At 41.2% G+C, this 23,719-nt stretch overlaps 1 protein-coding gene and 1 long non-coding RNA gene across 5 annotated transcripts in view; one reads left to right on the forward strand and one right to left on the reverse strand.

Moving 5' to 3' along the window:
* Positions 1-1,036: 1,036 nt before the first annotated feature.
* Positions 1,037-17,338, reverse strand: LOC123393896. Of its 3 annotated transcripts, none has more exons than XR_006608706.1 (3): positions 16,843-17,338; positions 15,399-15,537; positions 1,037-1,530 (listed from the first exon to the last, which is right to left on the reverse strand). It is a non-coding gene; the product is annotated as an uncharacterized LOC123393896 (long non-coding RNA). The 3 variants fall into 3 exon arrangements; XR_006608707.1 differs by having other exon boundaries at positions 16,823-17,338; XR_006608708.1 differs by lacking the exon at positions 1,037-1,530 and adding an exon at positions 1,537-2,349.
* A 982-nt stretch (positions 17,339-18,320) lies between these two features.
* The window catches only part of SESN3 (sestrin 3), a 73,722-nt gene continuing 68,323 nt past the window's right edge, over positions 18,321-23,719 (forward strand). The window contains exon 1 of one of the 2 annotated variants that reach the window (XM_004754531.3): positions 18,321-18,741. In XM_004754531.3, coding sequence (XP_004754588.1) covers positions 18,664-18,741 — 78 coding nt within the window. In that variant the 5' untranslated portion in view covers positions 18,321-18,663. Of the gene's footprint in view, positions 18,742-21,497; positions 21,700-23,719 lie in introns of those variants that run through there. The other variant, XM_045087169.1, reaches the window with a different exon arrangement.

Genomic DNA, 23,719 nt, shown 5'->3' on the forward strand with positions numbered 1-23,719 from the left:
TTATGGAACACTGAAGTAAAGGAAAGATTGCATGTATTCTGAATTATCTGTAGGTCAGGAGCTCAAACATTATATCAAAGGCAGAGATATCAGTCCAATAATAAGAATGAATTTTTTTTTAAGATTTTATTTATTTATTTGACAGACAGACATCACAAGTAGGCAGAGAGGCAGGCAGAGATAGAGAGGGGGAAGCAGGCTCCCTGCTGAGCAGAGAGCCCAATGTGGGGCTCAATCCCAGGATCCTGGGATCATGACCTGAGCCGAAGGTGGAGGCTTTAACTCACTGAGCCACCCAGGTGCCCCAAAAGAATGAATTTTTTATCAAGACCAAGATGTACCAAATTTCACTTTCTCTAGGAGCCACCCAAATGATCTCGTTCCTTTTCAAATATAAAAACTAAGTGACACGACTTAAGTCTCTGGACCAGTGAGGGTTATTTTTGTGGCAAATGACAGGGAAAAAAATTAAGTTGTGTGTGATTTATTGCCTCAGATGGAGTCATTAGATGTCCCTCTTTCTCCTCCCAGCCCCGGCCTTCCCCTGTGCTGACTTCAGTGTAAAGATCCTCTGGCCCCATAACTCCAGCTCACTTCTCCCAGAACAAGGGAAGGACATTCCCCCACCCTGTGGCTCCTCTGAAAGAACCTTCTGGAACTGTGGCCAAGAGAAGCCCATGGCCCCAGGAAAGCGGTTCTCTGATAGAACAGAGAATCACATAGCGATGTTGGATCCAGTGCACCTGAGGGAGGGGGACAGACACAGGGCTGAGAATGGAAGAGAGGGCAATTTCCCAGACTAAAATGGGCTAAGAATTTACCCAAAGGAAAAATAAAAGCAGGAGGACAAAACCACAGTTTGCCCCCACGGCCTAGATACTTGCTTCAACAATAAAGCATGTAACTGCATTCAATATTCCATTTCTTGCACATAATATAAATTTGGTTGACAACCACTGGTTATTAAATACACCCAAGCAATTCAACCTACATTTTACTAACCTGGTAAGAATTCACTAACCAGAGGACTTTTGTGCATTGACCTTCTTTATTCATTTCTTCAAAAAAATTTATTGTATTGAGGATATAATGATGAGAAAAACTGTCCTCATGAAGCTTACAATCTCATAGAGCAGGCAAAGGAGGACAAAAAAAATCACAGAGCAGGTGGCAAGTAGCGTGAGGAAATAACCTATCTCCATATGATCGTATCAGGATACAAAAAGATAAAGCCAAAGCTTAATCAAGCTTCTTCGTGACTAAATATCCATTTTCTCTGCTAACCTGACCAGCTGCCTCTCTGAGTGATGATACAGATTGGAAGGCAAGTTATTTTTTGCTGAAGTAATCTCAGTGTTTCGATGGCCCAACAGAAGAAGAAATGCTATCCGCTGGCTTGGAGCACGCAGTTTCAAACCCAACAAACACTCACGGACGTCCCATCGTGGACGCTGAAGTCACCACCTCCAGAGCACAGAAAACAACAGATTACTTTGATGAAATGAGCAGCTCCTATCCGTGGCTGGGTCTCTGAAGAATAAAAAAAGGAGAAAGTGAGGAGAAAAGCAATGTCTCAATTCCCACACCGTTTAATTCCTTAGGTCATCTGTTCTTCCGACTCTGGTCCAGTTTCCCTTATTTCTCTCAGGCGGATGCTTTGAACACCTACCATGATCTCACAAGGGGTAGGACCTGTCAGATGTGCCCTTTGCTGTGGACATTCTTTGCTCCATCTGTAGTGACATGGCTTCCTTCCTTCATACCTTCCGTCAGAATCTGCAGTGAGGTCTGAATGATACTCTTCCCTCAGGTGGAGAACACCGATGCTCTATTTTACTTGCCTCTCCAGCCGATCGTGTGTTTCAAGTTAGTTAGGTCCCAGATGATGGCAGGGGTTGTTGGGTTACAAAGTTTCCCAGGATTCTGTTCTCTGCCTTTTGCCTGATTTTTAAAAATTTTTCCTGTTGCTTATTGAAATCTGAGCAGTTATTAAGAAGCACACCGTACTTAAACTGAGTCGGGGAACATCTAGGAAATCACTCTGGATTATTTCGTTATTCCTCTTATAGGAAGCCCAGATGTGCTATACTCAGGTGATCTAAGAGGCAAGGGGTTCCATGGTAATTGCTGGCCCACAATGTGGGCCCAGCTGGGCTGACATTTTAATTTGTCTCTTTTGTGGCTTCCATTATCCTGGGGACCAAGGTATAAACGTGTCCGGAATCACAATATGTGGAAAGTTAGTAAAATTTTGGAACAGTGCCAGGACCATTCAGAGCTTGGGATGGATTTCTTGGAGTCTCTCCAAATGTATGGGCCGTCCATTGTGCCATGTGGCCAGACTTGAGTCTAGAGGAGACAATTAAGATGAAATTATGTTTACTGCAACCTAGTTGCACAATGGAAAAAAAACTGAGGTGAGCGGTCTGGAAGGGGTTGCTTCTGTGTTTTAGAAGACTTTCAAATGTTCCACAGAGGAATGCTGCTTGCGTGTGGTGAAGTTTGGGGATGCTTAGAAAGCAGTTACTGTATAAATATAAAAGGTGATTTAAAGGGGAAATGATGGCTGAGGCTGGAAAGGCTCTGGGTTTTTGGCAACTGTGCCGTCTCCTGAAAACGAAGGTGACTTGATATGATAAACAAAAGCATGGGATTCTGGTTTGGCCTGGGTTGGTAACCTAGCTTCCCCACTTGTTGGCTGTAAGCCTCTGAAAAAGTTTGTTGCTTCTTAGAAAAGCTACAGTATCATGAAGTTAGGGTTAAGTTAGTTAATATATACAAAACTTTTAGTATAATGACTGGCACTACGAAGTGTTTTGCCAAGCCTTATAAGGAGACAGTCTAAAACGTTCTATAAATCCAGGGGCTTATAAGGCTTTTGGGGTCTCAAAATTTCCTAGGAACTTGATGAAAACTATGGGTCCTTGTCCCGCAGGGGAAAATGTGCATATACAAAATTTTTGTGCACGATTTTAGGGAATTCAAAGACACAAGGCTGTATAACCATAGACTTTAGGTTAAGATCCTTTGTTCTAGGGCTAGGTCCATTCCAAAAAGAGAGAGAAAGTCCTCAGTTTTATTCATTTTGTATAATTTTTGATCATTTATAATCACAGGTACATAGCTTTTAAGATGGGGAGGGATTTTTTTTTTAAATATTTTATTTATTTATTTGACAGAGAGCCAGACATAGCACCAGCAGAGGGAGGGGCAGAGGAAGAGGGAGAAGCAGGCTCTCTGCTGGGCAGGGAGCCAGAGGCAGGGCTCCATCCCAGTGCTCTGGGATCATGACCTGAGCCAAAGGCAGATGTTTAACCTACTGAGCCAGCCAGGCGCCTCTGAGGAAAGGATTTTAGCTAGGCAAGATCCCTTCCCCTTTTTTCGAAGAACAACATTAGAGACAAAGGACAAAGACAACAGAGTTGAGGTGGTGCTGGCAGGTTGGGGCTAGCCTCAAGTCACCTCAGCTTCTCGTCCTGTTTAGGGGGACAGACCCTAGGGCTCCATTCTTAAGCTACTTTGGGTGGCCAACGTTACAGGAACTATGGCTCCAACACACCCACACATTTGCCTTCCCTACTTTGCTTTTTCTACCTAGAAAAAAGTCTTACCCCTTTTTGCTAACCTCCACATCTAGAACCCTATCCCTATCTGGCTAAGTATGCACCCTAGTTCTTGGGGAAAGGGGAGACAGTCTTCTCTGTATTATCAGAAGAATCCAACTCAGACTTGCTTCAGCCCTTTCTTATCTGAGATGTCCTGTGCACTGGGCTAAGAACCATGTGGAAAAGCAAAAGTTATGTTCATGACATCCGAGGAAGGTGAAATCAACCTAATGAGTTGCTTCATTTGCTCAAGAGAACACAAGCATTTACTTAGGACTTGGTAATGCAGCGACCTTTCTTACATGCACCCATAATTTGCAAGCCACAATATTTTTGGCAGATGACTTGCTTATCTCCTCTCCCAGGGAACGCTTTGACAGACAACAGTATAAATATCCTGTAGCCTGGGTCCTTGGTTTCATAAACAACCAGGAAAGAAGCAAGGCATTTTGCCTGATGACCAAGGAAGACTCACAAATAGGCTTCTATAAACAGAGGCAATTGTAAAAGGGAAAGATGACAGAAGTGATGGCTTGGTCCATCCTTTAAATATCTTGCCCACGACACCACCCAAAGGATCCTCTCAGCCCAGACCCATATTTTTAAAAACCAGACCTATTAATATAGTTGGGCTCTTGCTCGAGCCATACAGAATACATCAGGCAAATTTCTTTCATGATTTTGTTCATGACACAAGAGGTAGTTACCTCCCACAGACTAAAACTGGAGATCCTTAGCTATGGGCTAGTAGGCAAAACACTTCGAATATTTCGAGGCACGCTATCTCAGAATTCCAGCTTTTCGGTGGAAATCATATGAGCTGGCCAACTGCAATTCTTCAGTTAAAACCCTAATTAATAATGGTGACTGGCTATCTCTAGCTTAGAAAAAAAGAATTTATCCAGCACAAGACCAATAAAGGTATATACACATCTATGCACATGTGCACACATTCACCTGTACACACGTACAAGCCGAAGGTCCAGAAAAGATCTTTCTTCACCTAGAGGAGGTTAGAATGAGGAATACATTGCTGTCATCTCATTTCTGCAAGCACTTAGGTTCTTTAATAGTCGATGTTATCTCTGACAGGGAGTTCTCTATCTTGGAATGTGATTGGATAGGTTAATGGAAAACAAAAACGTTCTTTGCAAACACAAGGGCAATAAAAATGCTTAATGATAAACCTTGCATGTTATCAAGTACTCAAGGCCCCTTTTAAATCAAAGCAAGCAATGGTAAATGGTATCAGGGAACCCAAAACATTAAAATTCAAGTAAATTTCAATTCTTCTTGGAAAACAGAGTAATTGTTGCATGAAACCTTTTAAAAATAGTGATAGCTAGGTGAACCATGAGAGACTATGGACTCTGAAAAACAATCTGAGGGTTTTGAAGGGGCGGGGGGTGAGAGGTCGGAGTATCAGTGGTGGGTATTATAGAGGGCACGGATTGCATGGAGCACTGGGTGTGGTGCAAAAATAATGAATACTGTTACGCTGAAAATAAAAAATAAATTTTAAAAAAAGTGATAGCTCAGTACTCATAATCGCATATATTTTTCACTTACTCCTCAAAAAAACCCTCTAAAGTACTAAAAAATGAAATTTGAAGACTTTCGACCAGTGACTAGATGATGCAATCTTGTGACGGAAAAAAAAGTTTTCAGTTTCACCCTTACAGAGCTCTTAGACAATATATTCCAAGTCATAGCTAAAGTTATCCTTGTATCGTAGGTGAATGTTTCCCTGTGCTTCCATTCCTCAGCACTCTAGTTGCCGCTAGACATGGGCATCTCTGAATGTTCATGCTTTCTCAGAGAAGTAGAAAATGCAAAGTGACCCGTCTTGTCTCTACAGAAGTAGTTATCTCATCCACAGCAAGTGCAATGCAACCAAAGACTTCCAGGATTGCTCAGGGAGAAGCACCATTTCCTTTGGTTCTGCATCCACATTTCCAAAGGTGTGGCAAGGCACACATGTAAAGACGATCCTCATTAATAAGGTGAAATATTGCCTTCATTTTCTAAGGGCTTAACATAAACTCAGAACTATTTACCTAGAAGATAAAAGGTCAAGGGTTGCTGAGCTGCAGATGAGCATAATATAAAGGAGAGAAAGAGAGAAGGGGAAGGAGAAAGGAGAGAGAATGAGAGAGACTGATCTCAGCAAGGGGAGGAAGCAGGGGCTCCCACACAGACAAGGCATATGAGGCACGGCAATGAAAACCAAGAAAAGCCCAGATCTATTAAGGCTAGTGATAGGCTCTACACAAACAGCTGTCATTTAGGCACTTACCACATCTGGTAAACTGAAGCAAATTAAAACACTTATATATGGGGGTTGCCTGGGTAACTCAGTTGGGGTTAAGCGTCTGCCTTTGGCTTGGGTCATGATCCTGGGGTCCTGGGATTGAGCCCCGCATTGGGCTCCCTGCTCATATGTGTTTATATTTTCAAAACAAAGTGGCCTCCTAGAACATGTCCGATCCCCTTTATGCCTCATGAAGACCACCACAGTGATCTTTAACCTGCAATTTGACACAAAGTCACCCTCGTTCACTTTATCTTTTTCCTCAGCTACTTTGTTCTTGGAAACTTGGAACCTTTGAGGAAATTAAACTTTGATTTGTTTCTTTTTACTTTTTAAAAATCTTTTGGTTCAAAAAACCCTAGACCATCATTAAACTGGGCCAGGATGCATTAGGTCTGAATAAAGGATAAAGAATGGGAAGGGAGAATGCTTTTTGCCTCTCTTCATATAAACACATTAGAATCACTTTGGCATTAAACACGAAAGGGAGAAGCTTGGGTGATGGATGACTGATCCCTACTCTCCAACTAAGAAGGCAAAAAGTTTCTAAAAACTTTGAGGTTTATGCAGAGCAGACTTTCTTAATGAAATGTGGTCTGTAAGAATTTTTTATGTGCAAAAACCAAAATGGGGTTTTCTGGCACAGTGAGTTCTAGTTCTTGCTTTGGGGATGTCTGACTTTCACATCCATTTACTAATGAGAACTAAAAGCAATATTTCATATTTGTAAGTGCTTGACATGAAGGAAGACTGCTTCAGTCAATCTTGTTTGGTTGAAAGAAAGAGAGGTGCACTCTATTTACTTCACAGAGTTGGCACTGGGAGAAGATGAGATGGGGGGGGAGGGAATTGTTTCAAGAACTACCCAGCAAGGACCGGACAAGAAACACACCTGGACTGGAGGCATCCCTAAGTAATCCTGTCTTACCGCCTTCACTTTCTTTCTGTGTGTTACTCCGGCTTCCTCAACCTTCACTCTCTATCTGTTCCGATCCTTCAAAGTTTGAGCCTGCATATGGTTCACGGCATCCTCCCACAATCTGACTTGGATGCCAACTGGCTGAGTGTCTTAGCTTCCCATTGCCAAATCTCCAAGACAGGCATCTGATTGGCCCCACTTATCATTTTAAGCTATCTATACAGATGGCTGGCCGGGTTACAGAAAGGGCTGCCTTCAAATCAAGTGTCTACCCCGTTGGTCCACTCATTTGAGACAAGGGACAAACACGTAGCCTGGAGCATAACTATTTAGAAGGATTCCACCAGCAGAAGGATTTCTTTAGAGGAGCATTTGGATGGGACAGGTTGAGATAAAAATCTCTACTTTGCCAACCGATTATGTGGAAACCAGTGCACTCATCTTCCTTCTGAGAGGAGCTTGTCACAGCTAATCACCTTCATCACCTGAACTGCAAGTCCATCTACCACGGTCTCCACAACTGACCAAGCGCCTAGGAATCTGCATACTTCGATATCAAAGTATGAGGAATTCCAACAGAGTGCCAACAACAGTATTTTTCATGTTCCAGGACCACTCAATGGTTTTATTTTAAAGTAACACACCAGCGGGCAATAAAATATTCAAATAGGGATAATAGATATTACTCGCCTACTCCCATGGCATGTATATTAATAGGAATCCAATTAAGGCAGGTGCCCAAACTGTATTTGGTGAGTGTTGGGAGATCTAATTCAGCTGACCCCACCATTTGGTAACCTAATACAGAGAAATAGTTCAAAGAATATTTATAATAGGGACGCTTGGGTGCTTCAGTTGGTTAAGTTTCTGCCTTCAGCTCAGATCAGGACCCCAGGGTGCAGGGATTGAGTCCCACATTGGGCTCGTGGCTCAGTGGGGAGCCTGCTTCTCCCTCTGCCTGCTGCTCCCCCTGCTTGTGCTCCCTGACAAATAAATAAATAAAATCTTAAAAAAAAAAAGAGTATTTACAATAATGACTAATTGTAAATGCCAAGGCAGGGTTGCAAAAGACTATAAACCCTGGCATCAAGCAAATATGGTTTCAAATCACAGCTGTCTTATAATAACTGTGAGACTTTGGCAAAACTGTTACTCCCCATAAATAATTTGTAAAGTGGATATAATAATGACCCCTTCATAGGGGTTTTGTATAGTTAGGCAAGACAATCTTTATAATATTATTTTTAAAAATAAATATTTAGACAAGAAAATTTAAATGTAAGTTATTGCAAAATGACACGTAGTAAGCTCTCAATAAGTAGCAGTAATGGTTTCTATTACTATCACTATTTTGAGTATAATAGTTACCATGGGTGTTATGGGGATTGAGGAGTAGAGATGAGAGTTGTGAGGATTATCTTCAAACACTATACAGTCTTAAGAATGATGATATAGACTTGTGTATTAGAAGTGGGGCATACCTAGAATTTGCACATGCACAAGTGGAATTCAGCACAATGGTGGAGTAAGTGGGAAATGTTATGTGTGAACTAATGTTCATTGATAGTCTCTAATCAGGAAAAGGTGGTTTAAATTCTGGTGAATTTTTTTTTTCTTCTCAAAGATTTTATTTATTCATTTGACACAGAGAGAGAGATCACAAGTAGGCAGAGCAGCAGGCAGAGAGAGGAGGAAGCAGGCTCCCTGCTGAGCAGAGTGCTCTATGCGGGGCTCAATCCCAGGACCCTGAGATCATGACCTGAACCAAACGCAGAGGCTTAACCCACTAAGCCACCCAGGTGCCCCAATTCTGGTGAATTCTTAATAGGGATCATGCTTCTTCGAAAAGAAAGGATTGCTCCTAGTATAAAAGTTTATCTGTGGTAATGTAAAAAGCCAGAATGCCTTAGATTTTCATAACTGGAACATGAACTCCATGGGAAGCATCGAAAACTGCAAATGGAAAGGACCCACTGGATGGAATACCTGGAAGTCACGATCAGAAACCAGGGGATGGCCCACTGCTTGGGTGTACATTTCACTTCCCCGGGGAAGCCTAAACCAAGCTAGACTCCCCAGCTGTATGTTCTATTCCTGTGTTTTCCCTACTAAAATACTCACTACATAAAGGTATGACTTGTTTAAAGTCCATCTTCTGTGCTAGGTTGGAAGATCTGTAAGACCCTGACTCGCTATTCATCACTTTATATCCACAACTAGCACCTATTGGTACATGGTAGGTATGCCACAAACATACACCAAGTGAATGAGTACAGGAATGCAAGAATGAATTAAGTAATGTACATGGAATTCAGAGGTGATTTCATCATATATTGTTCTGCATTGTTCTCTAATATTTATAAGGGTTAGTCCTGACTTCCTGTTGACATTATAAATTGCATTGAGACACAGCAAGAATTCTGTATCCTATGTCTCTACCATTACAAGACATCCAATTACAGGCATAAATCCTCAAAGGGTCTTTCTAAGCTCTTTACTAATAATCTTTCTTACCCTCTACTCTCCATATCCTATCTTCTATTTTCTATACCAATGCAGAGATTACACCTCAGTCTCACTATTAGATTATAAACAGGGCTTTTGTTATTTTTATCACCAGGACTTACTGCTTGGTAAAGGTCCCATACATAAATGAGTGAGTAAGGGAATATTTGGACAGCATATACTTCAAAGCATACTATCAAAATGTGCAGACCTCTAGAACTTCACAAATTGCTGTTGTGATTCCAAGCTTTTTGGTAGAAATATAACATCTCAAGCCAACATTTTATATTTGAAATTGCTCTTTGTTGTTACCATTCTCACAAATGTTGAAAATTTCTTCTTGATAACAAGGCAAATTTTACCTTTGCATGAAAATATTTTTTAAAGATTTATTCATTTGAGAGAGAAAGAGAGTGTGTGTGTGTGTGTACATGTATATGAGCATAATGAGGGGGAAGGAAGAGAGGGAGAGAGGGAATCTCCAGCAGACTCCCTGCTGAGTGCAGAGCCCAACGTGGGGCTCGATCGCAGGACCCTGAGATCATGACCTGAGGTGAAACTAAAAGTTAGACACTTAACTGGCTGAGCCACCCAGACATCCCTGCATGAAATACTTTTTATAATTTTAGGATAACTAGAAAACTTCTGTTGGTAAAAATAACATACCCACTTGCTTTCTAGTTAACAAACTCTGATACAGCCAATCGTTTCATTCAGTAAGCTTTTTTGAGCACCTCTTAAGTTTTAAGCACTTGAATTAATCAGATGTCCCTGGAGAAGGTCAAAGTCTTCATGTACCATAGTCACCATCAGAGGGTCTGAAGGTTGAAGTGTAGACTGTTCTTTTTCAAGGATCCCTTCAGTCTCACCTCAGTCCTGCACGTTGACTCCTGCAAAGCCCTCACAATAGACCACTACTTGTATTGAAGACTTCTGAGTCTGCAATGGTAACTCCTCTGTACTCCCACTAATTAGACCCTGGTCCCAAACTTCCATACTATCATGTGGATTTTTTTCTACTTTATTCATCCACCTTCCTTTTTAACACCTAGACAGCATATTTCACAAAAATCTTTCCTTAAAATATATAAAATATCTCTCTGACAGTGTTTCTTCATCTCTAAAAGAAGGGTATAGAGAATTTGGGACAATGGATTCAAAATACCAAGGAGACAAACAGGCTAACAAGGAGAAATAATCCCTGAGTGACAAAGGAAAACCAAACAACTCTAGCAATTTTGAGGACAGAACAAGTTTTACTTTCTTCCTGTCCACTTGAAGAAATGCTCCTACTTCCATATCCTGCTTACACTAGATTCTCATGGACATACTGAGACAAAACAGATCCACAGAATTTTAGGATTTGAAGGGGTCTTTGCAATTCTCTACTCCAACATGAATTAGCCACAAATATAATGAACTTTAAGCCTTAGGGTCCATCGCTAGCATTGGCCCCTCCCAAGGCCTTGGGAGAGGTCCAAGCAATGTGTTCACATGGTCAAATTTTTAATTAAACATAACCATTATTGGTAAAGACCACAGTCTCTGCAGCCCAGCCTACCTCCTTCAAACTCACTCTCATGCTGGAGGAACTGGGAAAGCTGTGGGCATTTGTGTTGCTCTGGCTAGGGATCTGCTGAGGTGGAGATATCATTGGCCTGGGTTTACTGGGTTATATACACATATACGTGGATCTCAGCCACTTCAACATGTGGCTGTTCCTTTGAGCTGTTCCAGTGTAAGGATGAATTCTAAATAGTTCCATTGTCCATTGGGCCAATTTACTGGCACCAGGTCCCAAAGATATAGGATTAGGGGCTATCTCATGATATATATATCTCTCTTAAGGCACCCAACACTGGAAAGGAATGGTAGGGAAAAGATAAAATTACCTTTCTATTCTCTCTGGAGAGAAGAATATTGCAAACATTATTGCCATATGAAGAGGAAATCAGCCCTCCAAATGTGGGAAATAGGTAATAAAGCGTTGTCTCAAATAGCTAATTAATAAACATTTATTTGAATTTTGTGATGTTTATGGTATTTTTACCCTTTTAAAATTCATTGTGATTTTGTTACTGATGTTAATTATTCACTTTCATAGCTAATTTTGCATCTAAAATTTTTATTTTATTTTTCTGGAAAAAAAGGATTATATAAGCATTAGTCTTCCTAAAACCTGGATTTTGCCCTTGGCTTATTTAATCTCCTCTTCACATTTAATAGGTGAAGCCAGACTATATCACATAGTTCACAGCAGCCCCTGAACCAACCTAGGTCTTCCGGCTTTCTGTTCATTGCTATTTTAACCCACATTATCTTACCTTTTTTTTTTTTTTTTTTTTTTTTTTTTAGATTTTATTTATTTATTTGACAGACAGAGATCACAAGTAGACAGAGAGACAGGCAGAGAGAGATGGGGAAGCAGGCTGGCCACGGAGCAGAGAGCCCGATGCGGGGCTTTATCCCAGGACCCCGGGATCATGACCGGAACCAAAGGCAGAGTTAAACCACTGAGCCACCCAGGTACCCCCACATTATCTTACTTTTAAGAAGTACCCAAATTCTTTTTAACTCTTTTTAAGAACTTTTTAAGATCTCCACTTAAAAAAAAATAAAGGCAAATAAAAGAAAAATCCCCTGACCACAGTATGTAATAATAGTAAACACTTATATAGCATTTCTTATACGTTAGGCATTGTTCGAAAGTTTTACATATAGATCATTTAGTCCTCAAAACAACTCTGTGACTAAGCTAATATAATATCCTCATTTTCAGAACAGAAGTTTGTCCATAGATTGGCTAAGTAAGTACAGCAAAGTCACAGTGTGCAGAGACCAGAACATCCTCTATATTGTGGAGCTAGCAGCAAACATTTTCTGAGACCTTACGAATGTTCTAAGCATTTTGTTGAGAGCTATAGTGCATTATCTCATTCAATCTATGTAGCATTATGACCTTGTCTCAGAGACGAGAAACGGAAATGTAGAGAAATTAAAGGACTTGCCCAAGGTCACGTGTCTCACAAGGGGCAAAGTCAGTACTCAACATCCCAAGCATGACTCTAGAGCCAGGGCTTTTAGTCTCCACATGATAATGTCCATCAAAGAAAACACTTTCAATGTCCTTCTACTATTGCCATATTCCCTGTGGTCCCTCTCTCCTGAAGTTACAATTAGAATGGGTACATGGGCAGAATTAAAGATTGGGGTTAGCAGCATAAAGGACATAGTAACCCGCTTAGACATCTGTCCTCCAACTTGTGGGATACACACACACATACATATAATCCCAGTGTACACACATACCCATTTGGATCTTAGTGGAGTATGTGTTCTTTGGTAAATGAGCTCTGGTAAGAATTTTCTTGGTGGAGATGTGGAGGGGGTTGGTGAGGGCATGAACCTGTGTATGATTTTCCTTGCATCTGATCCCTGTCCTCAACATCGGTTGTACCTTAGAGATGGCAAATTTATTTTTGATTCATATTCTGTGATAAAGGTAAGAATGGCAATCAGCAGATTAGTGATTGAGATGTGGAGGAAACTTTATAGAGGCTGCAAAACCCTACATATGGCAAAAAAGATAACATAAATACAGTGGCAAAATGTAACCCCCAGGGAGTAAGAGTGACCTTGGCAAAGTAGAGAGTACTCCAAACCCTAATAGCAGGTACTGGGCTCCAGCAAAAGGAGCTTAGTGTGACCAGATCACACAATTTTTCAAGAGAAACTGGAAATTTAGATTTGGGGTGTAAAATCTCCTCACTTGTAAAAATTTTAAAGTAATTTTTTTTTCTCAAAAAAAACCAAAAAAACAAAAAAAAAACCCCTGTGCTGGCTCACATTGTGGAGGCAAACAACAACAAACCCTACTATCCGTAGGCCTCTCTCCAGACGTCAGCTTTGTATGGAATTAAATTCAGGGAACTCTGAAATGGGAAATTACGAGAAACAACGGACAGAAATTTGGATCTTGGTAGAATAGTGGTTCTTTGAAAAATGAGCTTCAGTAAGAATTTTCTTGGTGGGGGTGGGTGATTCTGGGCGTGGGATGGAAATGGGCACAAAAGCTGTAGCCCGTTTGGATCAGATCCTCTTAATTTCTCCTTTGGAGTAGTAATGGTCTTGGGCCTTGGGAAAAAAAAAAAAATAGCAGGAATCTAATTAACAGCTCAAAGGGAGCAATCAATTTACAATTGTGTGAAGTGCAAATTCCTTTGTGCACAAAACAAATTACAGTATTTGCAAATTTGTAAATAATGCAGTACTTTCTGCTATCCAAATGCTTTGGGTGCCCCAGGGAGAAGGAAAAAGAAGTCTGAGAAGGCAAAATGTTAGAAAATGACCTATTGTCTCAAGAAATGGAATTTTAAAAATATCTTTAGCAATTGATTTTTTTCAATTGAATCCTTATTTAGGAATTATAATGGGGCCCAGTTCTTGGGTCAGTAGGAGAATATCTAGAGAAGTAAACAATTTCAAGTCCAAAAGTCACAGCATGTTATTAACAGGGTACCTTCTTTCAAAATTACTGAACAGGAAAAATGGCTCCCAACCCTCCCTACACATTGAGTTTCTGACATTTTATAAAGGCAATAGCAAGGCCCAGTCATAGTAATCATTATGTTCAATGTCAGACAAGGAATTGGTGACAGATAACGACATGAATCCAGCCAATCTGCTCTGAAGCAATGGTTTTGTGAAATGCTCAATTCACAAATCTTTACTGGGGCCCTTTTATAAGATGCTATCACTGTTATTCGAGATTCAAAAGATACCCTGAAGAATGAATGGTGTATTTAGGAAAGTAACACATTATTTTTTTCCAAGATTTTTAAATCTTGGAAATAAAATAAATCATTATTCTTTTCCAAGATTTTTAAAGCACTTCTGTACCTGTTGAGCTAGGAATTGAGAATACAAAGTAGAGGCACCTGGGTGGCTCAGTCAGTTAAGCGTCTGTCTTCAGCTCATGTCATGATCCCAGAGTCCTGGGATCAGCCCTGTCCGCTTCTCCCTCTTTTTCTGCTGCTCCCCGCCCCAAATAAATAAATAAAATCTTGAGAGAAGAAGAAGATGAAGATGAAGAGAAAAAGAGAATACAAAGTAAATGTAACTACATCCCTGCCCTCAAGGTGTTCAATCTAATGAGAAAACAATTTAAGCCAATCATTTCAATACTGAGATTGTGCTAAAGAAGAGATAAGAGGGTGACACCATAGACACTTGGACAAGTGCTTGACTCCACCGGAAGATCTTTTTTTTTTTTTTTTTTAATTTATTTATTTGACAGAGAGGGAGATCACAAGCAGGCAGAAAGGCAGGCAGGTGGGAGGGGGCATGGGGGGGGGGGAACAGGCTTCCCGCCAAGCAGAGAGCCCGATGTAGGGCTCAATCCCAGGACCCTGAGATCATGACCTGAGCTGAAGGCAGAGGCCCAACCTACTGAGCTCCCAGGTGCCCCCACCAGAAGATCTTTCAACAGGAGATGAAAATCACTAGGCAGAAGGGCGAGGAAAGCATTAGAAGTGGAGGTAAGTGGACTATTTATGGGCCTGAAGCTGGCAAATGACAGTTCAGATGTGTGCTTTCCAAATGATTCTCTCCCCTGTGTTCTCATTCACTGTGGGATGAGTGCAAATTGGTTAAACCTATTCACAAAATATTTTAGCAAATTGTAACAAGAGCCTTAAAACATATTCACATCCTTTCAGTTAGAAATTCCATATCTAGGAATCAGAGGGGCTGCCAGAAACTTATGTATGAGGAGGCTTATCATAGCATTATTTATAACCACGAAGAACTGGAAACAGCTTCTATGTTCAATAATGGGGTAATGGCTAAAGAAGTTATGGAACGTCCTATGTGTGCGGGGTGGGTGTATCACCTTTTAAGAAATATTTCAAAACAAGCAAAAATTATTTCTAAAAACAATGTCAGTTAATAAAGTATCATCCTAATTTTGTAATAAGAAAGTAAAAAGTAGTTCTCAATGTTGGTTGTAATTTTCACCCATATCTTACTTTTCTGAAGATCTTTCTTATTTTATACATACCAGACAACAAAAGGGAGGAAGTTTCTCCTTATCCTGTGTGAAATCTAAAGAACTGCTTTTTGTTTTCTTCCCTCTTAAGAGTGTGATCCAGGATTCACAAGTCACTCTCTTAAGTCATATTCTCTTTTTGCTATCCGAGCTGGTTAGAAAAGAAAAGGAGACCAGGTGAAAAGTGGAAGAGAAAGGAATGATCCAGAAGTTGAACACTGACAAGAGCACAGAGAAGGATGGTGGGAGAGTGGGGCTTATGAGGACCAAAAGAAAGGGTGAAGGTTGTGTGCTGAGTTACTGCATTGAAGATGTTAGGGGTGAAACATAGACACATATAAAAGGGTTCAATATAAGAAATGTCACAATGCAGCACACCCTTAAATGTCAAATAAATGTCCCTCTGGATAATCAATGTTACAAAAGTTTGGAGGAATTTGGTGGAGAGAGCCATTTTTTGGTCACCTACATGTATCAATGAAGCTATTCCCCTAAAACCTCCCTTTAGCCATCTTTGTCAGAGCAAACAAAGCTGTAGATTACACTTTCCTGGCCATCCTTTCTGGGGAACTTAGTTATGAAGAGCTCAAAGAACATCATTGTGAAGGGATTTTAACTACTAAGAGGAAAAGTTATACGAAAAATATGATTGAAACCAATTTGAATCTAAAATACTGAGAAAATTCAATCTCTGCACAAAAAATTCACTTCACCCTTCAATATCTCCTATCCTTTAAAATGTATTCACATAAAATCTGCTTTACAAGAGAGAACCAGCCAGGAACATAGCCCAAGAAATTTACCACTAAATAGGGACACATATGTGTTTCAGTTCTTAGGAAAACTGTGCCTTGCTAACTTTCTGTCTGGATTTCTCCATTCTCTGCATTGAAGAGCAGGTGGTGATTTCTCTCCTTACCTAATCTTCTTGCTGTTACAGTTTCTGATTGTTAAGCACCTTCCCCACACCATTGCTATTCTAGGTTATATATGTCTACAACAGCATCAAGGGATCTTTGGCTATTACTAGTTAAATGGATCAACACATTTACCCAACCACAAAACTCAGACCCTTCAGGGGTTTTCCAGTCGATTTTAATTTAATCAAACCTGGCACTGGCAGATTTCCACTTCCTTTGTTCCTTGTGTAGACTTTGGTGTATGTGTGTTGGTCTCTAAAAGGGACAGAGGAGGCAGCTGTTGAAAAATGAGATTGACAGTTTTAACCACACAATTTGGTCTAATAGCTTTGATATGCTAAACTTGCTAGCTCCTCCAAGTGTACCTTTCTGATTTTGCATTACAACACCACACTGAATCCCTAAGGAAACCAGGGTGGGTTTTTTTGTTTGTTTGTTTGTTTGTTTGTTCGTGTGTGTGTGTGTGTGTGTGTGTGTTCATTAAAAAGAAAAGGAAGAAAAGAAAGAAATGCAAACCAGTGAAACCGTTCTTTTACATCATCTCCAGATTCATTCTGAGGGCCGCAGGCCTTCACAAATCGCGGCCCACTAGAGACCTTTAAAAAAGGAGAAGCTGAGAATACAGATCATGTTCTGAAGAGCGAAAACAGGTGATGTCATAACGCACAGTCCTGTGTGGTCACAGCCAAAGGCGGGTGGGGAGCTCGGGCTCCAGTGAGCTCCGCGCCAGTGGGTGAAGCAAGTTGTCTCCGGGGCCAGGAGGACACCGGTGGGGACCCGGCACCAATCAGGTTCTCGCTCGGCGCCTGCCTTTGTTCTCACTGGGGAGCAGGTTTCCGGGCGTCTCGCGTCGGGAACCCGCATTGGACCCGCACGCGCGTTGCTGGCCTCCTCGAGAGACTTGGCTACCCCTTCGCCTGTCCACCCCCCCCAAACTCTGCCAGCCAGAGCTTTCCCCAATTACATGTGCCCTCTCTCCCTAGAGCGTGGACGCCAAAATCCTGACTCACCGTTTTTAGCTTTGGAAGAGGCAAGTCCAGCCCAATAGTTTACATACGATTTGTTCTCTGAACCTTTCTTCCCGGGCAAGGCTCTGTGTTCTCCATGTTTCTGATCAACTGTCTCAGAAAGGACCGTTGGGTGAGAGGATAAACCTGTGTTTTTGGCCCTTTCGTGCTGGACAAATAAAGGAACTTTCACTGCTGAAAGGACTGCGAGAAGGTACTTCAGATGGAGGAGGAAACCGCTAAACCCGAGGTTTTCTGTCCACACCACCCCCACAACTCAATTAGTGGCGTAAATATATCTCAGACGTCTACCCCTATCCCCCTCCCCACCCAAGACTCAGGTAATTGGTCTTTTGCAAAACGAGGCTCAAGCAAGATACATGATGCAGAAAGTTCTCTGGGATCTCTGGGTGGCAAGCATTACGTGACTGCAGTCTTCTTTACAGCTAAGCTAAGATTCTGGCTAGGAGAAAGCCTAATCACTGCCCTGATAGTGTGAACGTTTTAGCTACCGCCTCTCTCCCGTCCCCAGCCTTTCTCAAGAAACCAGGAAATATTTAGCTCAGTCTGAGACCCTCTAGCTAGGCTCTAGCTCCCAGTTTTTTATCTCACTCTCCTTACCATTTTTGCAGGGACCTAGAGAAGGGGGCGTGGCTTGTCTTCGGGGAGGGGCTGGGCTTCCAGGGATGTTTTGCATACGACACACCTTCTTCCTCCTATTGGCGGAGCAGCACAAACTGTATTCCCTTCCACCCCACTACCTAACTAACCCGCCATCTCTCTCCAGTTCCGAGCCTCGGAGATAAACTTAACTTGCCCGGAGATTCAAGGCTTCCTCGGCCTCTGTGATTGGCCGGCGCGGCTCCCAACCGGGCTCTGGTTGCTCATTGGCTGCGGGCTAGAGGCCCAGGGGCGTGGCCGGGGCTGTCCGAATGGCGGGAGGGGGCGGTACCGGAGCGTGGAGGTGGTGAAGGTGGTGGGGAGGCGGGGGCGGGGCCGCACTGAGGCGCTGCGGCGGCGGCGGAGGCGGCGGCAGCGGTGGCGGCTGCTCGTCCTAGCCTGGCGGGGGCGGGGGTCTGGAGGATGGGGGCGGGAGGAACAACGGGCCGGTGAGGAGCCGCCGCCGCCGTCTCCGCCGGCGCTTCGGCAGCCGCCGCGGTGGTCGCCTCGGGCAGCGCCGCTCGTTCTCGGGCCGTCGCCTGCCATCCCGACATTCTGCCCTGCGGAGGCAGAGGCTGAAGCGCAGCCGGCGGCAGGGGGACGGTCCGACCCCGCAGCGGCGCGGGCGGCCGCAGTGATACCCGGCCCCGGCCCCGCCGTCCGTCTTCGCCTTCGGCGCCCACAGCCACGATGAACCGGGGCGGCAGCAGCCCGTCGGCCGCCGCCAACTACCTGCTCTGTACCAACTGCCGGAAAGTGCTGCGGAAGGTACGGGCTCGGCCTGGGGTCCAGCCCGAGAGGGGCGCTTCCCGCCGCCAGGCTCGGGCTGCTCGGCCCCGGGGCGCACTGTTGGGGCGAGGCTCAGAGGGATCCCCGGGCACCTTCCCCACGCCGGGACCGAAGAAGGGGGCGTGGGTTGAGGGTGGAGGTTTGCACTGCTGCGTTTTATCTCTGCCGGGACAGATGCTAGTCCCGAGGGGTTGGGGATTTTTTTTCCCCCCCCGATTTTCTTTTTGCTGCCAGTATTCTGTTTCTCGGCTCACCTCCATGCCTTGCCACCTCCGGCCTGCTGCTCGGGCGGAGAGAGGGAGCGATCCTCCTCCGGGTGCTGTGGATGGAGGTCGGTGCGGAGTCTGAACAGCCTGGTCTGGTCTTGAGGAACCTGGCTCCCTCTTTGCTGTGTGGCCAACTCTTGGCGGGGGTGGTTTTTGTTTATTCGGTCGTTTCTGCCTGCCTTGTGCGCTCTCCCTTAACACGCCTTTTTGCATTCTCCTGACGGCAGTCCTGTGTCTGTAGTTCAGTCTTAAAAGGAACTGGTAAAGCAGCTTGAACTTTATGCCCATGGGAAATGCTATTCGACCTTACAGTTCGTCTGGGTTTGGGGGAGGAGGAGACCGAGGTGGACGCGGGTTATCACTCCTCAGCAGTCGCCCCCCCCCCCGCCCCCGCCCCGTGTAGGTCCAGAAAAATCAGACGTACAAATCAGCTTATTGCTTCCCTGAGTGACTGATAGAAAGTTTACTCCAGAATTGTTTGGCTTACTTGGCTTAATCACTCCGTTAAGGGGTGGGGGAGGGGAATGAGAAGATGTCGCTTTAGACCGAGAAAAGCTTTTAATCAGACTTGAACGGCCTCCACAGGGTAATCTAATAATCACTTAATTTTTCTCCAAACTGTATTTTTACATTTCATTAAGCGGAAACAGTAGTTGAGGTGCTTCTGTTTGTCCAGTACAAATGAATTAAAATTGCTGAGCTGTGCAAATGCATCGGGACTGAAAGACTAAGACGAATACGGCACCGTTTTTAGTCAGTTTCTCCAAATACAGTGCAATTGGGACTGTTATTTATATATTAAAAATAGAAAGAAAGCATGTAAGTAAGCAAGCTCAAATATTTGCGCTCTTTGTCCAAAAACTGTTTTTCTTCCTCTGTGGGTCAGGCCAAGTGCCAATCAAAGTTGTTTTTCAAGCTTCTTTTCCCTGCAGTAGGGCTGCTGCTTTTCCCCCCCACTATTTTGAGAGCATGAAGAAAGCAAAAGGATTGCAGATTTGAAGTTAATCGAACGGTTAAATATGCCTTAAATTGTGTTTATTGGATATGTTTCTCTTGAAACAGATTTTTATTAAATGTGCATGTTGCGTTTGTGCAGTTATTTTTTTCCATAAACTCTGGGATCAAATTACAGTTGATACTTACTCAGCTCATTGTAGGGCAGCTTGTGAGAAATGTAATGGATCAGAAGTGCAGATCAGCTTAGTTGAATGTTAACTCTTTCACTTCAGGGTCAGATGTCATATGAAACTAGCTTTTTAAAAAAAAATTATTATTATTATTTCCTGACTTCAAAAGTGGTAAGTTATGTTTTTAACATGAAAAAATTGTTGGTTGAGACACATCTGATTAAACTCAGGCCTGGTTAAAATAACAGCTAATTGTTTTGTTTTAACTGAATAAGGAACAAAAGGACTATATTGACTTTGACTTTTTTTTTTTAAATGGCTCTGGCAATTTGGTAGGCTAATAAAATGTTTGGAGGTGATATTACGCTTCAAAATCTAGCTTTTCTTTAAAGAGAACCATGGCTATGGATCCATCACTCTTTGCTGGCATTCTTTATATCTTTCTCTTAGCTTTTAAGAAACTTATTTCTATTTGCCTAGAAAGAACATCCTCATTTCTAGTCATTCTTAAAAGAAAGAGGTATATGGAAAATGGATATTCACCATTTTCATATTTTGTAATTGCTATGTACCTCTGCCAATATTCCAGCTTTTAGTAACTCCAAGGTATTTAATATTGATTCATGCAGTAGCATGAAATAACTTTAGATGGAAATGGGATTGTTTGAGCCAGTTATGACATGACTTGGCAATATTTGCAGCTTTTAAAGAGTGCTATTCTTAAGTGCTCTTAAAAGATATCAAGTGTTTAGCATTTTAAATTCTTCATCATTCTAAAAATAGCATGTAAGAGTTTATTTCTAATAAAGATGATTTTCTTTTTGATAGAAACTATATAACTTTAAAATTCATCTGTAACTCTAAAAGTGTGATTCTTTGAATTTATCTTGTTTTCCACTTAATAAAGTGTTCAGTAATAACCAAGTGAGTCATAGCATTTTGAATTTTAGTTCAGTTCATAATGAAGAATGAAACTCATGCACACCCAGTGTGAATTACTCTTTGCTGTTATAATCCTCATTAATGATGGGGAAAGAGTCACCTTTTATGTGGCATGAAGCTTTTTTCTTTAAGTAGCTTAATTTGTTGCAATGTGTTGAATTTGGAGGGAGGGGACTTCAAAAGGAACTGGATTCACCTTCAGTGAAATAACTTGGTTTAAACAATGTCCGAAAATTGAGTTATATATTGTATGAGAGTCACATTCATTATTAGAAGTGCTTTTACAGTTTTGATTTAGTGTCTTCCAAAGTAGAAAGACTTCTTAAAATATTGAATATGCCTAATTTGGTAGCCTAGGTTAGTAAAAAGAATATATTTCCCATACAGGGAAACAAATGAAGGAACAACAAACTATCCTCACATCTATAACTCTTTCTAAGTTCTGTTATCAATGAAATAATTCAATAAAGTTTTTAATAAAAAAGGAAATGCTTCCACTTACTTGGAAAAGTTAATGAATTCTGAAGTAAAATACATGTTTCTTGAAGAAGTTCTGGTGACAACTGGATAAATTTCAAAGTGGAGTACCAAACTGCATTAAGGTAGGTAACTGTCAGTCCACTAATCTTCTGATGAATGAAAGGGGGCATATTACAATGTTTTTGAGTATGGAGCTGCCAGTACCAGTAAAGTGAATAAAACTTCACTTTAACATTTAAAAATTCTTCATGTGTTTAGGTAGTTCTAGAGATAGATTTTTGTTGGGTATTGCATTTTTCCACTTTGTTTCTATAATCAATTATTTTTGGCAACTTTTTGGTGGTTTTTAAGTGAAAGGACTCCAAAAATAAAATGGGAAATACTAAATTGAACCATATGAACCTCACTTTTATAATTAAAATTGTCAGTTAATAGCAATTTTATAAGGTTCATTCAGTAGAATGTAATTGCTTTGGCTGATTTTTGTAGCTGTACTCTTGGTTAGGTTTCTTAAATATATATATTTTGATTGTCAAAATCAGTTTTTTACTAATTTATCTTTTTTACTTATTTTATCTTAGTTATCTTAACTAGGTAGAGATGAAGCAGTGAATATATGATAGCAAACCATTATACAATGGTTTTCAAGCTGCTTTTTAGGAAGCCCTAAAATGCCTTTTTAAATACAATTACACTTATTCTTAAGTCGTAACTTAAAAATACAGCTACACCAAAATATGTTTTACCAAATTTTAACAAATTGTTTTAAAAGTTATCTTTTGTTACAAGATTATTATGTGCAGGCTGTGAATTAAAGCTTGTTCTGCTATGCTTATACATGTATTTGAATCTTTTTGTTAGTATGCTATTGGTAAGAAAGATGGTTAAAAAAATCCTTCCTACGTGTATCTACTCATGTTATATTTCTACTGTTAGAGTTTTATTTGTTAACAAACTTCTTGTTAACAGTAATTGTTACTTCATAACTAAAACACATTAAAATCAGTGTTTTGTATATTTATATGTTGCATAGTTCAGATCCAATTGAAATTTCATTTGTAAAAGGGGTTCTGTTACTTCTCCCACCTTCCCACCCCCTGGGAACTGCCAAAACATACCTTCTAATGTAGTGATGGGGGAAGCCACTAGATGTGCTCATGGTCTCTCATAGATCTTGTAGTTTGGTACATCTCTGGCAGGTCTTTTAATTTGGGGCAAATTAGTTAATTTCCTTGAAGACAAATTTTTTTCTGTAAAATGTAGATAATTTCTGTTTGACTTAAAGGTTGCTGCATAGCTCGAGAGAGAGAATGTGTTAAAGTGCTTTGTAAACCATGAAATGTAACTTATAAATATAAGAAACATATGAGCCGATTTATTTTTCCAGGTCACTGTAGTTCTTTGTAAGTTACAGCAATATATTTCAGTACATAGTGAGTAATTTGGTTAGTCTTCACTTTTCTGTCCTTTTTAACTATAATGTCTGTAAATGAGAGGTAAAGATACTATGCTTTGGTTAGAATGATCAACATACTGGCTTTTGATTTGCATATTTCTATTTATACCTACTCCTCCCCCTCTTATGTACTAATCCAGTGCATTGCTTTTATTTTTTTCAATAATTAGATAAAATGAAATCGCCTTTTCAACACTTCGGCAGATGAGGAAAATTAGTAGTTTGAAAGGACTAAAAAGTCAAAGATGACTATATTTAATAAAATATGAAGATATTTAGGGTAAAGCAAAGAATAGTTCTAATTTAGGAAAAGAGTTACGGGAGGAAAGGTGTCAGTCTCTTCTCCCCATCTCTGCCCCATTTTTCCTTTTTGAAAGTATTGGGTAATAACTCAAGTTTTGTCTAGACTTTCATTCACTATTTTTAGAGTGCTTTCACATTATCTCAGTTGCTTCTCACAGAAAATTTAAGTGCTGTGACCTCTATCCTACAACTAGTAAGAGTCCATTTAATTCTTAGAACCACTTCTGTAATAAAACAATATTCTTATGGTCCCCTGAAGTATTGAAGCTACCAGGGAATATCTTCAGCATCTGTGAAGGGCTCTAGATCCCCCACACACTCCACCTGGCCATTCTTTCTCTTTATGGCAGTGAATGTCGTTAGTGGTTCTTCAATGAGTAAAA

This window comes from Mustela putorius, unplaced genomic scaffold (assembly GCF_011764305.1).
Source record: "Mustela putorius furo isolate JIRA1106 unplaced genomic scaffold, ASM1176430v1.1 tig00001069_pilon_pilon_pilon, whole genome shotgun sequence".
In the NCBI taxonomy this organism is placed as follows: Eukaryota; Metazoa; Chordata; class Mammalia; order Carnivora; family Mustelidae; genus Mustela; species Mustela putorius.